The 16,374-nt window shown below is 36.5% G+C and overlaps 1 protein-coding gene across 1 annotated transcript; it reads right to left on the bottom strand.

Moving 5' to 3' along the window:
* Window positions 1–225: 225 nt before the first annotated feature.
* Window positions 226–1,230, bottom strand: LOC149262687 (uncharacterized). Its single transcript, XM_089381373.1, has one exon. It carries the CDS (start codon window positions 1,228–1,230, stop codon window positions 226–228), a length of 1,005 nt encoding a protein of 334 aa, XP_089237499.1.
* Window positions 1,231–16,374: the final 15,144 nt, after the last annotated feature.

Raw genomic sequence — 16,374 nt, forward strand, 5'->3', positions numbered from 1 at the left:
TAGCATGTGAGAATAGATAGTTTTGTGTGTGAATGGCCTCTAGATCTGGATTTTTATCTGGATGGTATTGGATGGAAAGTCTTCGATAAGCCTTCTTGATCTCTACTTCAGAAGCTGCAGGATCCAGTCCAAGAATTGCAAATGGCTCAAAAGGTTGAACCTCGTGAGTAATATGCTTGACATAGTATACAAGAAAAAGCATTATCGCCCACAATAGAAGGCGCATCAAGTTGCTACAGGTTGAAAATTTCGAGATCTTCTTGGCCACGGATGTGCGGTATTTTCCAAAGCATAAGCAGATGGAACAGTGGTAGTGAATGCTCTTGGCCTTCTTCCATACCGCATTCGCCACTTGTCCTTCAGATCCACCTCAATTCTCTCTTCAAAAATATCATGGTTTTTCTCAAGAATGAATTTCCAACACCCTTTACCATACTTGGCGACTTCCTTTTTCAAATTTTCTTCTTCAATGACACTCCATTTGGTAGGATTTCTCCTACAAGCAATATCAGCTGCAACCCATGGATGCTTCAGTGGTGAAAAGCGCCTTGTAGCGGGAGTAGGCAGACGACCTTTCCTTGAAGCTGATGGAGATATTTCCTCTTGACTGTGAATTGAATCATCTCCATCCCACTCATATGTCCGGGCAGTTGGATTTCTATCCATTAAGCTACATTTCAATCGTTCACTATGACATTTTCCATTTTGATGTCCAACCCCTCTTGCCTCCAAACATTGGGCCTGATTATCCTTATCATTGTGAGTCTTCTGTAATAAATTTATGTCAACTTCATTGGTTAAATTTTCTAATTGTTCATTTCCATCTACTGGAGCAGCAGAAGGAACACTTTCTTCAGCAACTCGCAATGCATCAGGCAATGGATCCTCAACCCGTGAATTCAATTCTAAAATACTTTTTCTAAGACAATCTTGTGTTTTGATAAATTCAGGAGTTAATTTATTCTCAGATGGATGTGTTGTCCTCGACAAAATCATCCTCTGTTCATTCACAACATCAATTTTTGATCTTCCAGTATCTTGAGCAGCTATCACTGTCGCTCCCTTTCTAATTATGCCATCTAGACTGGAAATTTCATTTTCTTCTAAATTGATGAAAGTGTGTGGAAAATCTGGAACTTTTCTATCAGATAAGGGTTGACCATTCCAAACATCAACTAATTCTGTTGTTCTAGAGGAACAAACTTGGTTCTTTTTTGCGTTAGATGCCATTTTCCTCCTTTCCTTTCCTTGACCAACATTTGAGGGCGCAAGTGTAAAAATACCTGCACAGAACCTGCTGCATGACAACATGATGAACACCAATTGGAGGGGAGCAATATATGCATGTCGTTGTTGCCATGAAATTATTTTTGGACCTGCTGCGTGAAGCCAAAAGTGGAAAAGAACATGTGAATGATTATACATTGTTGCATGGAGAATTGTCTAGTATGGAGAATTGGCGGTGCGAACCCAATTCACTGGTCATTATTACTTGACCTAGATAGGATTTTTCAAGGCTCAGAAAACAAATGGCGTGATTAAATAAATGGAAGCCAGATCGACGCAGAATATGTCCTCTGATTTTTAGAAGACCACAGCGTTGAGTATGTTAAAGTGCTTAAAAGGAGAAAGTGCACTCTATAGGTGGAAAATTATGCACTCAAACAAGTAATTTTCAGAATTCCAATTTCTCCTACATATTTTAATATGTTTGAGTTTTTAAGTGGGCATAAGTTAGTTAAAGTATGGAGCTTTGGGAGAGATAAGGCTATGAAAGATTTTTTTTAAATCATGATAAAGTTAATGGAGTAATAAGGGCATGCTTTTTGCGGAGTGATAAGGTAAATTTATTTTTGTATTTGGAGTGATAAGTGAAAGTCATTATTGTAATTCAAAGTAATATTTTACTTTGAGAGCGATTGAGTCAGTGCAGGAAGTTTTTTAAGACAATTTTCCTCCAAAGTTTGCAAGTGTGACATTCTCATTGATAAGTTTCCACGACAAAGTTGTGACATTGAAGAATTATGTACTCCAGTAATTAATAAAATCATAATTTTTGGTGGTGATTGTGTCCTAGATCCGCCCAAAATTGAATAAGTGGATCTTAGGTACACCATTTGTAATGAATGCATGTGCATGGCTTGTGTTCAGATTATCAAAATGCTCTCTCTATATTATGCTTAAACAACTACATGCACATAAGAAAGCTTAAGTATAATAACGCTTAATCAAGCTCATGTAAACAAGCTTAAGTACACAAGCACAAAGCGTCACATCATCAACTTGATAAGATGATCTTCCAAGCAAGCACATTTCACATAATGTAATCAAAGCAATCAAGTTAAGGACACTACAAAATCAAGAATTTCAAGTCAAGACGACATCAACATCATCAACACTTTTTGTATCACTTGCAGATAAACATTTTTTAATTGAATTGTACATGTGCATTCTTGGTTGTAACCAACACCCCATTTTGAATTGTTAAGGTGACTACATTAAGTCAAGTAATTCTTCAACTAAGTCATCAAGATTTAACTTGTCATTTGTCTCTTGGGTTCATTTTCAACAGTGTTCGACACCCTTCCTTTTTTAAAATCAGCACATTCAATGAGTACATTCAAGAAAGCATAAAGTGTCAGTAATCAATCAAGCAAGTTCAAGCAAGCCATCTAGCACACAATCATCATCAAACAAGTGTGAATTATAGTATTCTGTTCTTCAAGTGAGCATCAAATCAAGCCAGTGTTTAACGCAAGTGCAATAAGCAATAAATCAAGGGAATGTGTCATTCAAACAACAAAGCAAGCAAGCATGTCATTAAAACAACAAAGCAAACAAGTGTGTCCTTCAAACAACCAAGCAAGCGAGCGTGTCAAAATCAAGTGCGAAAGTTCAAAGCACGACATCTACAACAAACAAGCTAGTGTGAATTTGATTGAAGCATTCACAAAGTGTCAGTGAATCATTCAAGCAAAGCGACCGTCATCAAGCAAGTGTGAAATCAAGAGTTCAAGCAACCAAGTTATAAAACTCTAGCAAGTGTTTAAAGCATCAACAATAACCAACAGTACAAGTGAGCCTGAATTCAAAGTGAGAAAGCTAACATGGCGATACACATTCAACTATCCCAAATTCTTAACAATTTTATTTTATCATCAGCTGGCGACATGGTGAACATCAACAAAACAACTCTTGTTGATATTCAAGTGCATCTTCAACATGCTCATGAAATGATTGAGTTCCTTCAACTTGAGTCGCAACTACAAAGAACTGAGTTGCTAAAGAAGAGTGATGATTCCAAGTCTTTGAACAATACAAATACAGCTGATGATTCCAAGTCACTGATCCAACCAACTTCAAGTGTCGAAGTGGTCACTGATCCAGTTCAACTTTCTTCCAAACCAATCATCAAGCCATGGGAAGAAATCCAAAGTAATAGAAATTGACAAGGCTTAGGATATGTCAAAGATGACACCAACTTGCATATCCCAGATTATTCAAGGCCCATTAATTTTTTTAGTGCAGGGTTTCTTGCACAAATCACATAAACTAGTTCTGAGAAAGTTGAAGACAAACAGAAATACACACAAACTGAAGTTGCAGACAAACAGAAATACACACAAATTGAAGTTGCAGTTAAACCAAAATTCCTTCATTGTCAAAGAACCAGTCATTTGGAAGATCAGTGTTTTGATCTCCATCCTTGTCACCATTGTGGCAAGTCAAATCTTTCATCAGCACAATGCAGCAAACAACAACAATCAACCAGATTGAAGATCAATTATTCATGGATTGATCCCTGGGAATGGTCATCCATGATCAGAATATTGTATAAGTTTTACAATCAAATTCACTCACACATATTGCAGCCAACAGTAAAAATGAAGATGGTACTCTCGTGCAGTTGAATGGGGGAGTATGGGAATGGTCATCCACGGTCAGACGATTGTATAAGTTTTACAATCGAATTCACTCACACATATTGCAGCCAACAGTAAAAATGAAGATGGCACTCTCGTGCAGTTGAACGGGGGAGTACACTAGTGAAACACTCCTTCACCTGAAGGGGGGGAGTTCATAAATAATTTGAAGAAGATTGTCTCTCATTTCAGCTGATAAAGGGGGAGAAATGTCAATGAAATTGACAGTGGTTGTCAGACTGTAAGTCTCGACAACATCAACGAAGCAGCCAGTGGGCATTTTCATCAGCGAGTGAACATCAACAAATTCGTCGGTGGGCGATTGACAGCAAAGTTAGCAGTAAGCAGTTTTCAAACACAGCAAAAGAAATAGTGAGTTGTTTTTCAACGTCATCAGCCAGTGGGCGATCATCATCAACAGATTTTCCAATGGGCGTTTATCAACTTTTGTCAGTGGACAAACAAATACGCCAATGGGCGTTCATAAAAAATTTTCAGTGGACACAAGATGTTGATTTCAAGCAAAGGATAGTTGGATCCTTTTGCAGCTTGGCACGTGATGGAGTTGTCAAGCGATATTCAGAGATGAATCAGACATGCAGTTGACTCATGGTCCCTTCATATTGTAGTTTCTTCAGCACCCAGCTTTGGCGGTTTTTTAGGCAGTGTTTTTTTAGGATCAACATGAGAACTTGGAAGATGGTTTCTGGTTCTTATTTTGGACTTATCATTGAGGGGGGGGGATATTAGCCTCACTCTCATGTGATGAAAACAATTCTAAGTCCAAAACAATTACATTAATTAAAATCAAGAAATTTGGATTTAATCCTACATTTCTAGATTGAGATTGTTCCTCATAGGTAGGAGTCAGTTTAGGCCTAGTTGGTTGAGAGATTCTCTCCAACTAGTTAGGCTCCTAGATTAGTGTTTTGTTGAGATATCTTCTCAACCATAGTTTCCAAGATAGACGTACTATCTTGAGACAAACTTCCTCGTGTATTTATTTGTACTATTATCATTCTTTGTATATTGGATTACATTGCATTATGTGAGGAATACAGTAAGGCTGAGGTCTTTTCCACTATGTCTGACTTGTATATTTCTGCTGTTTATTTTATTAATGTTTTATTAGTTGATTAAATCTCTTCAAGATCCTAATCTTCCACTTCCACCTGGAGAAAAGTGGACAGACTCAGGTAAAGAACTATTTTTTGTTTTTCAAAATTTTTTATGTTTTTTAATTATGTGAACTAATATTGAGACTTATGATATTTTGCAAATGTTGGACCAGAGAGACCTCCAAGGGTTTCTCCAATAGCAAGGAGGGTGGCACGGCAACTTGAGGATGCACCCTAGGAGGAGGTAGTTGTTCATGTGGTAGAGGTGGAGCGCAACGTGGAGGCCTTGACGAGAGGCATTCCAGAGTATGCTACGATTGATGATGTGTCACTGCGGTATCAGAGGCATACCATGGGAGTATCAGCTAGACTACTTCGGATGTTGGGCTGAGTCATTAGCGGTATTCCATGCTATCATGAGCACCATGTTAGCTAATAGCCATGTCTCTAGTTTTATTTTCTGCACTTATGTAGGCTCGAGAAGCCATGTGTCTCATAACACAGATTTTGATTCTTGATGTAATAAACATTTTTCAAAATCTATATATATATATATATATATATATATATATATATATACATGTTCTACCCTATGTACCTAATGTTCCTATTATGCCATAGTTTTCATTTTTACATATGTTGCAAATGTCGATCTAGAACATAGTTAGCTAATGCATCTGTCGATGTATTTAGATGTCTTGGAATGTATTGATATGTTATGTAATCAAAATTTCTTTCCAAGAGATGAACACGCAAATACATTCGTAAGATTTTATGGTTTCCAAAGGAATAATGCTTGATTAATTTTAATGCAATGAGTTATGAATCAAGTTTAACAACTAATGCCCTAATACCAAGAGATATAGCTTCTAACAATAGTTCAAAGATCGCACTATATTATGCTATGTTGTTAGTTTTACGTCCTAAACATATACCCTGTAAACTCACTAACTCATCATTGGGAGAAAATAGTGCCCACGCAGAGGAAGACAAATTGTGTACTACAAAAGCGCCATCAACTAAACCGACATAAGGAAGTGGCTTCGTTGACATCTGCAAACCAAGTGGAACACACAGTAAGTAGGGGAAAACATGTTTTCAAAAATGCAAACAATCACACCAAAATACTGCACACTAATGAAACATGCACTAATGTACAAAGTACCTACAATATTAAGCATGATTTTCATCATAATATATGAATATTTTCGACTATCCCTGGTTCCACAAAGATGTCGATGGGCATGGTTGCTGAGATTTCTCCCAAATTTCCTTCAAACAACACCTCATGAATTAAGATAGGATTATGAAAGGGAAAAGTCATTGCAGGGGAGATTGAAGTATCTAGAAAGGTAGGAATCACACCAAGACTATGAAGAAAAGAGGAACGTTGACTAATATCATTCCAAGGGATTTCTTCAAGGGACATGACTTCAGCGATGCTTCCATCAGCAAAGGAAGTCTCATTCAAAGGATCTTTAGAATCCAAAGAACCAAGCAAGGATAATTTTAGGGGCGAATGTTCGCCCTTTGGCGAAATTAAGGGGTTTTAAATTTTTAGTGGGCGAATATTTTGTATCATAGTACATTTTTACAAATCACCTCAAATAGCCCACCTTATTTTAAGGGAGAGGGTAAAAAAGGTAAATTTAGCCCTTGAAATTAGGACTTACAACCTTCCATTCGCCCATTTTCAAGAATAGGTTTTATTTAAGTGAATCCATTCACCCATTTTCAAGAATAGGTTTTACTTAAGTGAATCCTATGGGCCAAATACCATATTTATAAAAGAGGTATGGTAAATTAATAAAAATATAAATAAATGAGAGGTATGGTAAATAAATAAAACATTTTTTATATTTACTCCATAAGTCACCTTATATACATGTATCAGAGCCCTGTTCTAGATCCTAACTCACTAATCTGTAGTCAGAATTCTATTGAAAGCCAGCTAGCCTTTGAAAGGTCACTCTGTTGATCATTGGACTGAGTAGATAAAAGCTTTCATTAGTCTATTTCTGATATAGATTAACATGGCCAATCTGTTGCGATCATTCTCATCCATAGACAGAAAAGTCATTACTGAAGTCTCTTCACGATCATCTGAGTCCGAGTCTGTAGAAAATGAAAATCATGACTTAGTTGAAGACCCTGAAAAATGGACTCCTCCGGCTTTAAATTCTACTGATATATATAAGCTACCTATGACTTTCCTGTTCAAGAAGAAAAACTTTCTGAAAGAGGTAGAAATCACTATTAAGATATCTGGACCTTCTGTGCAAATCCTTGCTTTGAATTTATTCTCTGATGATGAAATTAAGAAATTTCGGCAGTATGTGAAAGATGGAAAATATTTCTATCTTCATTTTGGGGGGATAAGGATTGGATTAGCTCCTTTATTTCGTCATGGAATTAATACTCCCTGTATTGCTGAACTGTTTGATACCCGTCATCAAAATTATGAGCATGCTAGGATTGGTACTATTCAAGGAAACCTTGCTACTGGTTGTCAATATGGAACCATTTACCCTGACTATGCTATTAGCCTGAATGATGTCCATCTAAAAGATTGTTGGAAATTATTATCTGGTGTCCAAGGTTTAACAATGGCTGAAGAAAGTGAATACCTTTCTATAATTGGACAAGCTTCTTTTCAATTGACTAATACTGCACATCCTAAACTTAAACAGCCTGTTTTAAAGGATTGTGTTACAGTCGGTTTGTCTAATGCTCAAGTTGAAGGTGTTCTATATGATCCTACTGAGTTACCTGGAAACTGGTATTTCCAATATAAATCAATAGTTGATACTAAGCAACCTCAATCCAAATTAAAAAGAGTAACTATTGATAATGGACAAGTCAAGTTGATTCCTCCAAGACCAGTCATCCCTCGACCTGTCTCTAAGCCAAAGAGATATGTGTTTCCTATGATGCCAAATGAAGTTCCTTCAAGCAGTCAAATTCCTGCTCCTATTCCTGAAGAAGAAAGTTTAGGTGAACCTTCTTTGTCACCTAATGAGTTGTATATACCTGAATATAAACCATTTCTACCATCTGTAAATAAAATGCACCGTATGCGTACCTCTTTTGCTCCAGTTGAAGAATGGCAATATGCCAATCATAGATATGTTAAAGGTGGCAAATGGCCTCCTCGAACAAAGTTCTGTACTACTTCTTCCTCTTCTAGACAGCCACCTACCAGAGCAGATTGTGCTCCTTTGATAGAACACAATTCCCAAAATACAAATGATTTAGATCAAACTTATCAGATCGGGAATTATTTAACTACTTGGTGTGCACATGCTGAAGAAGTGCTCGATGATTTAGGCTCTCAAAGTGATTTGATTTTAGCCAATCTTAAACTTCTTCATGATGAACAGTCCGCTGAACAGCAGCGAAGAGAAGAGAAAGAGAAAAGAAGAAGACAGAAAAAGAAAAGAGAAGAACAGCCTCCAAAGTTTGTTAAAACAATGGAAATTCCACCCAAATGGGAAACCAGTGATTCCCCAGAAGAAGCAGCTGATTTTGCTGAATCTAGTAATAGCCAAATAAGCACTAAAACTGCACTTCCAAAGTTTTCTAGTTTGTATAAGAACAAAGGTGAATTGGCTACAATAGAAAATGCTGCTACTCTTTTTCCCTCGTTTATTATGCCATCCTTGCAAAAAGCAAATCTGCATAAAGATCCTAAATATCCAAGAGTCGAAGAAGATCTCTTTCATACTAACTCTTCTGGATATGTTCTCGATTTAGACAAATCATCTAATCCTGCAGAATCCATCCGCATTTGGATTGGTGCTTTATATCAAATGCAAGTTGTGTCCAAATTAGATAATTATTCTATTTTCTTGTTGGCGGAGAAACGAATGGCTGGAATTGTTTGGGATTGGTGGATGGGCGCTTCTCAAGAAGAAAGAAATAATGTTGCAGCTTTAGGCTTAGCAACTTTAGAAGTTCTCTTGCTCACTCAATTTGTTCCCGAACCACAAGATGAAAAGAAAACAATTATTACAGATTTAACCCGCATGCAATTGACAGATTTAAAAGATTTAGATCAGTTTGGATCTGAATATATGGGTAAAATCTATAAAGCTAATCTTGTCAATGATCATACCCAGAAGATTTCTTTTCTTTCTAAATTACCGGGAAATATTGGGGATATGATAATGAAAGATCTTGAAGTACAAGGAAAAAAGATAGAGCAAATCTATTGGATAGATCTTTTATTTCGAAGTCAAGAGAAAGTAAAATATTTGTGCTGGCAGAAACAGGTTCATGATATCTCTCCTAATTTGAATGTATGTCGTTCTGTATTACCCTGGACTCCTTTCAGAAAAAGGAAATCAAAGAAGTATGGTAAGTACAGACCTAAGCGAGTTGTCAATCCTAAACGACCATTCAGAAAATTTAGGTATGTGAAAAAGAGGAAACAACAAAAGAAAGATAATGCTTGCTTTATCTGTAAGCAAGAAGGGCATTTTGCACGCAAATGTCCCAAGAGTTCCTCTAGCAAATTGAAAGCCTGTTTTGATATAGATGAATTTGCAGATGACTGGTCAGTTGTAGATTCTGATGATGAAGTTTCAGATGTATATATTTTGACTGATGCTTCTCTCTCTGATACTGAGTCTCTGCCTGATGTAAGCAATAAAATGAATCTTGCCTATCAAGATTCTGATTTTGATTCCGATGTTTATAAGGATCACTTAAGTGATGACAGTGATTCTGTTGTTTTTGAAGAAGATGATACAGAAGAATACTCTGACACTCTTTCTGTAACAACTACTGCAACTAGTGAGACTAAGAATTCTTTGCCAAACCTCCTTTCAGTCAAACCACAACAAATTCAGAATTCTTTATGTCCTTATCCTAAGACCGTTGCATCATCTTCCTCTGTACTTCCTAAACCTAGTTCTGCTGAAGAACAAGCCTTTCTGAAAAAGCTTGTCCGAACTAGTGATCTTTTGTACATTCCTGTTGAAGTTCAAGTCCGTGGTGAATGGATTTCTGTTGATGCTTTTATTGATACTGGTGGCTCCAATAATCTTGCTCGACCGTCTCTTTTTAAAGGATTATGGAAGCCCTTACAGCATATTATTAGATCAGAAACCATTGGTGGATCTGTTAATTTGACTCATTATGTTGATAATATTTCAATGAAACTTGGGGGGGTTATTATTAAGATTTCAGCTATCCAGCATTATGATAACTCAGCAAGTTTATTTCTGGGAATGCCTTTCATCAATTCAGTATTGCCTGTTACAATCAGTAATGATAAAATCATTTGTAACATCAAGAAGAAAGCAGTCTCAGTCCCCAGGTTAACTATGGCTAATTCTGAAGCCCGAAAAGATTTAAGTCAGAAAAAGGTAGGATTAAAAAGGCAACACAAAGAGAGAAAAGAATCTCATGATTGGGAAGAAGTGTTAAAGATTTATGAAGCCAAAGCTCAGCCTACTCAAAAGGCCAATAGGGATCCTAATTGGTCTCCTGAACAGATTCTGATATATGAGGAGTTGTTAACATGTTGCTCAAATAATCCTCAAGCTTTTTGGACAACTCAAAGCCCAAAACAAGACATTATAACTCTGCATGATAATGGAGTAACTGGCAAATTGATTCCATGTACTCCAGATGAAGAAAAAGAAATGCGAAAACAGATTCAAGAACTGCTAGATCTTAATCTGATAGAAGTCAGTGAATCTCATTATTCTTGTTCTGCATTTCTAGTTCGTAATCATTCTGAGATTGTTCGTGGTAAAGATAGGATGGTCATCAATTATAAGCCGCTCAATGCTATAACTAAAAGCTTTAATTATCCTATGCCTCGACAAGAAACAATCATGCAAAAGATTCATGGCAGTAAGATATTCAGCAAATTTGATATGAAATCAGGATATTATCAAATTCAAATTGCAGAAGAAGATCGTCCCAAAACTGCATTTACATGTCCTGCTGGTTTCTTTCAATGGAAAGTTGTTCCATTTGGTCTTAAAAATGCTCCTGCATTCTTTCAGCGTCGGATGGATCATATTTTTGGTTCATACGATTTCATTGTTGTATATATTGATGATATACTTGTATTTAGTCCTGATCTTCCTTCTCATTTGAAGCATCTCCGTATATTTCTTGACGAAGCCAAAAATCATGGGTTAGTATTATCTGAAAAGAAAATGGTCTTATTTCAAGATCATATTGATTTTCTGGGCATCACAGTCAGCAAAGGTACAATTCAGATGCAGCCTCATGTTTTACAGAAATTATCTGAGTTTCCTGATCAATTGAAAGATAAACCTATGATACAACGATTTTTGGGAATTCTGAATTATGTTCATAAATATATTCCCAATCTTTCTGAGAAAACGGCTCAAATCCGAGAATTTATTAATGGTGGTTGGTCTGCTGAAGCTACTCAAGCGGTTCAGCTTCTGAAGCAAGAATGTCAAAGTTTACCTACACTCAAACCGCCTGGTACTGGTTTTCTCATCTTACAGACTGATGCTTCCGACAACTTTTGGGCAGCTACTCTTTTTGAAAAAAGAGAAGAAGGAGAAAATATTGAAGAAGTTCTTTGTGCCTATGCTTCAGGTGAATTTTCTAAACATCAGAAAGGTTATTTTCCTGCTGAAAAAGAAACCCTTGCAATATTCAATGGAATTCAAAAGTTCGAGATTTATTTGGCACCTTCAAAATTCTTAATTCGAACAGATTCAATGAATTTCAAGTACTTCCTAAATGCTAAGATTTCTCAGCAATTGGCTCGTGGGCGATTATTAGCATGGCAAATGTGGTTTCAGATGTATGAATTTGATGTTGAATGGATTCCAGGAAATTCTAATTATTTGCCTGATGCTTTAACCAGAGAAATGAACAAGGTACATGTCCATAGTGAAAGTCTTTTCACCATTGCAGGAACCAGTCCTGTTGATGATTCTTTTGAAACATTTGTACAGCGTTTTAAGATTTTAGAATATTTATTATCTGATGTCACTGATCAAATCAAGAAGGTAATTGGTCTCAGACTACGAAGAAATCAGTGGATCCAAAGATGCCAAGCTTGGCAACATAAAAATGTTGGGGTTTTTCTTAATCTCAATGAAGAACTGGTAAAGGCTTATCCTCTACCTAATTTACAGGTCAAGCTCTATTTCATACAGCTAGATGACACTTGGCTCAGTCATTACACTCCAGAAATGATTAAAACTCTGAAAACTCTGAATTATTATCAGATTATTGGTGCAATTGAGTTTTCTATTTCTATGTACATTTCTTCTAAAATGTTACAACTGGAAGAGGTAAATATGAATGGTATGGTTGAACGGTTTTTGAGATCTCTTAAAATTCCGGATTTGTTTGAAGAGATTGAAACCGCATATCTCCAACAAAATACTGAAGCTTTTGTTAATACTGACTCTTTTCCTCAATTTGAGATGTTTCAGTCTTTTGCTGATTGGGAGATAAGAGAAGGTAAGTGTCAGAAGAAAATCCAAGTCAGGGCTTCTCAATGTGTTTTAAGAACCTTGCAGTATTTGAGAACATTTACAGAGCCTTGGGATTATCAGAATATGGAATTCCGTAATGCTATTGAACCTAATCCTTTCTCACAGCTTTATGGAAAAGACAGCATTATGAAATCTACACTGGCAGCCGATCAAGAGCAGATTAGAAAGATTTCTTTATGGCTTCAAGATTTCCATTCTTTGAAACTACCGGAGAAGATATCACTGATAAAAACCCTAGAACCTCTGCAAGGAAAACAAAGAGTATTTCAATTAATAGTTAATCAGAAGGCATTAATTACTATTAATGTATACTCTTGTTCATGGTCAGAAGATGCAGTTTGTTTGATCAATTTACTTTTATCCAATCGTGTATGCTCTTCAATAATTTTTGCACTAGGCTGGCAAGAACAAGGACATCTTAGTCAGCAATGTAAATTATGGGTTCAATCGAGTATTGAACAATCTGTAAGTATGTTTCAGATTTTTAAATGGGAGTTATTAGATGGGGTTGAACTGGCTGTACAGTCTTTGCCAGATTTCCGAAACAGCAAGAAAGATAATTTCCTTGGAATTGAAATCGATCCCTTTGCATATGTGAACCGATGGAATAAAGATGATTATCTCTTTCCATCAAAAAGTTTAAAGAAGTCTGCAGATTCGATCAGATTTTGTTATGACACAGGTCAGAGTTCACATGCTCCACAGAAAGATGATTCCTCCATTACAATCCACGATCCAAAAGGAAAAGCTAAAGTAAATAGCGAAAAGGAAACAGTATATGTGGATATTTATCAAGATGCTCAAGAACAAAATGACCCTACTTGGGAAAAAGAATATCTATCATGGCTTACATCTTCCTGGAAAGATCCTCAAGATACTTTATCTCATTTATCGTACCATTGGGATAGAGTCAAAACTCCGTCAGATTCCGAGATGGGATATGATAGCGACAGAAGCCCGAAAGGTTCTTGGTAAAGATAAGAATATTGTGTCAGCAATGTAACACTGTTGGTTACATGTTGTGACCCGAATCTTTGTACAAAAGAAAAGTTGAGTAGACACCGTCAGTGGAATAAGATACTGACAGGACCCTCAATTATTTCTACTTTTATGTCATGCATTAGGTCAGCTAGATTCGTTTGTTAGGTTATTTAAGAAAGAACTCTCTCATAGTTGAGGCATCGTGAGTTGTGAGTGCTTAGTGAGTTTGTGAGTGTGTGTGTGTAATCAGAGCTCATATCTCTGAGTTTCTATGGTGTGTAATTTTACTTTGAATTAATATTGAAGCCTGCTGGGCCGCCAGTCTGAGGACTGTTTCTTTTAAGAGCATCGTGTGAGAGATAGTAAGGCGCGTTGAGAAGCGACAGGGAGTTCGCGTTAGTTCGTGCAAATCTCTGGTTGATGTGTTGAAGAAATTTGCAGAAGGCGTTCGCTTCAATTGTTCCAAGTAAGTTCTTAGAGGGTGTAAACAAATAAAAATATAAGTAAAGTGGAGGTATGGTAAATAAATAAAACGTCTTTTTATACTTACTCAAAAGGTATGGTAAATAAATAAAAATATAAATAAACTAGACGTATCGTAAATCAATAAAACCTCTTTTTATATTTAGTCCATAACCCTCGTTCTATTTATGAAGGTTCAAGAAAGAGGTTTTATTTAAGTGAATCCTATGTGCCAAGTACCATATTTGTAAAAGAGGTATGGTAAATTAATAAAAATATAAATAAACGAGAGGTATGGTAAACAAATAAAACATTTTTTTATATTTACTCCATAAGTCACCTTATATTTACGAACACTCAAAAAATGGGTTATATTTAGGTGAAACCTATGGCCAAAATACTATGGGACAAATACCATGGACTAGATTGTTATTAATACCATGCAAAAGACCATTATTAACCCTAATATTAGAATTAATAAAAATAAAAATGGCACATGGTATTGACCCATGGTATTCACCAAAATGGCACATGGTATTGACCCATGGTATTCACGTGGAATGTAGCCTATTTAAATGGGGGAATTAAACCAGCATGTAGCCTATGCTAAGATTCACTAGGACTTTACAAAGTTTTATTATTTAGTGAAAGACTCGCCAAGATCTTACAAGATTTTATAATTGAGTAAAATATTCGCCATGCCTGGTGAGAGATTCGCCAAAAAATTATATATACATATTATATTATTGATAAAATCGCCTTCCATTTTTCCTATATACAGTGGAGATTCGCCCATTTATTATATTTATAAATTTAGGGGGGGTTCTTAAAATTTTCTCTGGAACCAAGCCAAGAAGATTGTGAATACGAGTCTAGGACCATACTCAATTGATCATTGGTTTCAAACGCAATTGTGGAAGCCACAAGGACAGCTTGGTAAGCTTTCTCAATGCGGCTAATTGGCATGGTATCACCAAAATTATCAATCTAATCAGGTCTGGGGATGATCCAAGGGTCATTACTAGATGAGATCATGTTAACTGAGGCAACATTGGTGGGAGGAGGAAGGGAAAAAGTTCCCATTAAAATAGAGTCTTTGAAAAGACTTGCTCTAACATTTTCATAAGGAATGTTGGTTTTCCCAACATAACATACATTACCAGTTGAAGAGACAAAGGAAAAGAAGCCCAATTGATCTACTGTGACAATTTTCCCTTGGTGGAGAAACCAAAGTACACGGAAAAGAGAAGAGACCACACAAAAAATTGCATGAGTCTAGCTTCAGCCAAGTAGAAGGTTATAATTGAGATTTGCTTCAACAACCTCTACTTCCAAATTGATATTTTTCCCTTCTAACTCAATGGGTAAAGAGTTGAGAATACCATACGGTTGGAAACCTCTCCCATCGAAAGCTTCCAAAGTATTCAAAAACTAGTTGAGAGGGGGGGAACCAATGGTTGTCCAACATCATATGGACATAATGCATGTAGAGGCTTCTTCATCAAAAACAGCTTGGTGAATGGTTTTTCACATGAGGACAACTTGTATGAGAAAATCAAGTTGAGGCGGTAAATGAGGGACACGATTTTCAAGATCGAAAGTGATCAAGCTAGAAACCATGGGATCAATTCCTCTAATGGTGGATAGCAAATCCTTCTATTTTAATGGACATGTTTGAAGGACTTTCAAGGGCAACATCGTTGAGGGTGCTTGAGCTAAATCTTCTACAATATTGTAGTGTTGGGTAGCTCACGCATTTGGATTATAAGACAATTTCTAAAGAACACCTTTAGGGGGTGGTAGGATTATGAAATCAATGCTAGGTTTCTCAATATGGAGGGGATCGGAATTTGGTGAAGTGAAGGAAGAGGGTATATCTGTGGCATCTTTCTCCACCACAGGTTTTTCAGGATTTGGATAATCCTTTGATCTGGTGGCTACAAAAATAGGTTCTAAGCCACTCATGAACACTTGATAGCTTCCAGAAGTCTAAGCATGGGGTTGGTCTATCATTTGCGTTTGTTGAGATGGGAAAGGTTCTTTTAGCACAGACAACGTCCCTATGGTTCATTTCATAAGATGGCTTACTTCGTCACGTAAGGGGAAATTCTTAGTGTAATGATCCTCATCATGGATATTTAGGCTTTTTCTTTGATGAATATCTAGCTAATGGTTTTTGGGAATCCTGTTTACGGGTATCCTGCTTAGCTTTTCCTTTACCCTTTTTCTTTCCTTTCGAGGATTTTTCTGTTGCGGTAGACTAGACAACATTTACCATTAGGTTTTACCAGGATTCTTTGAGATTTCTCCAATATTGGAGGTTGCACCGGATTGAGTGGATTTAGGTTTGGTAGTAGTAGTCGGGGTATTACTAGATTGTTGAGCCAC

The sequence above is a fragment of the Pinus tabuliformis genome, chromosome 6 (assembly GCF_031772625.1).
Source record: "Pinus tabuliformis cultivar Carrire ecotype Pingquan chromosome 6, CPIR1, whole genome shotgun sequence".
Lineage (NCBI taxonomy): Eukaryota > Viridiplantae > Streptophyta > Pinopsida > Pinales > Pinaceae > Pinus > Pinus tabuliformis.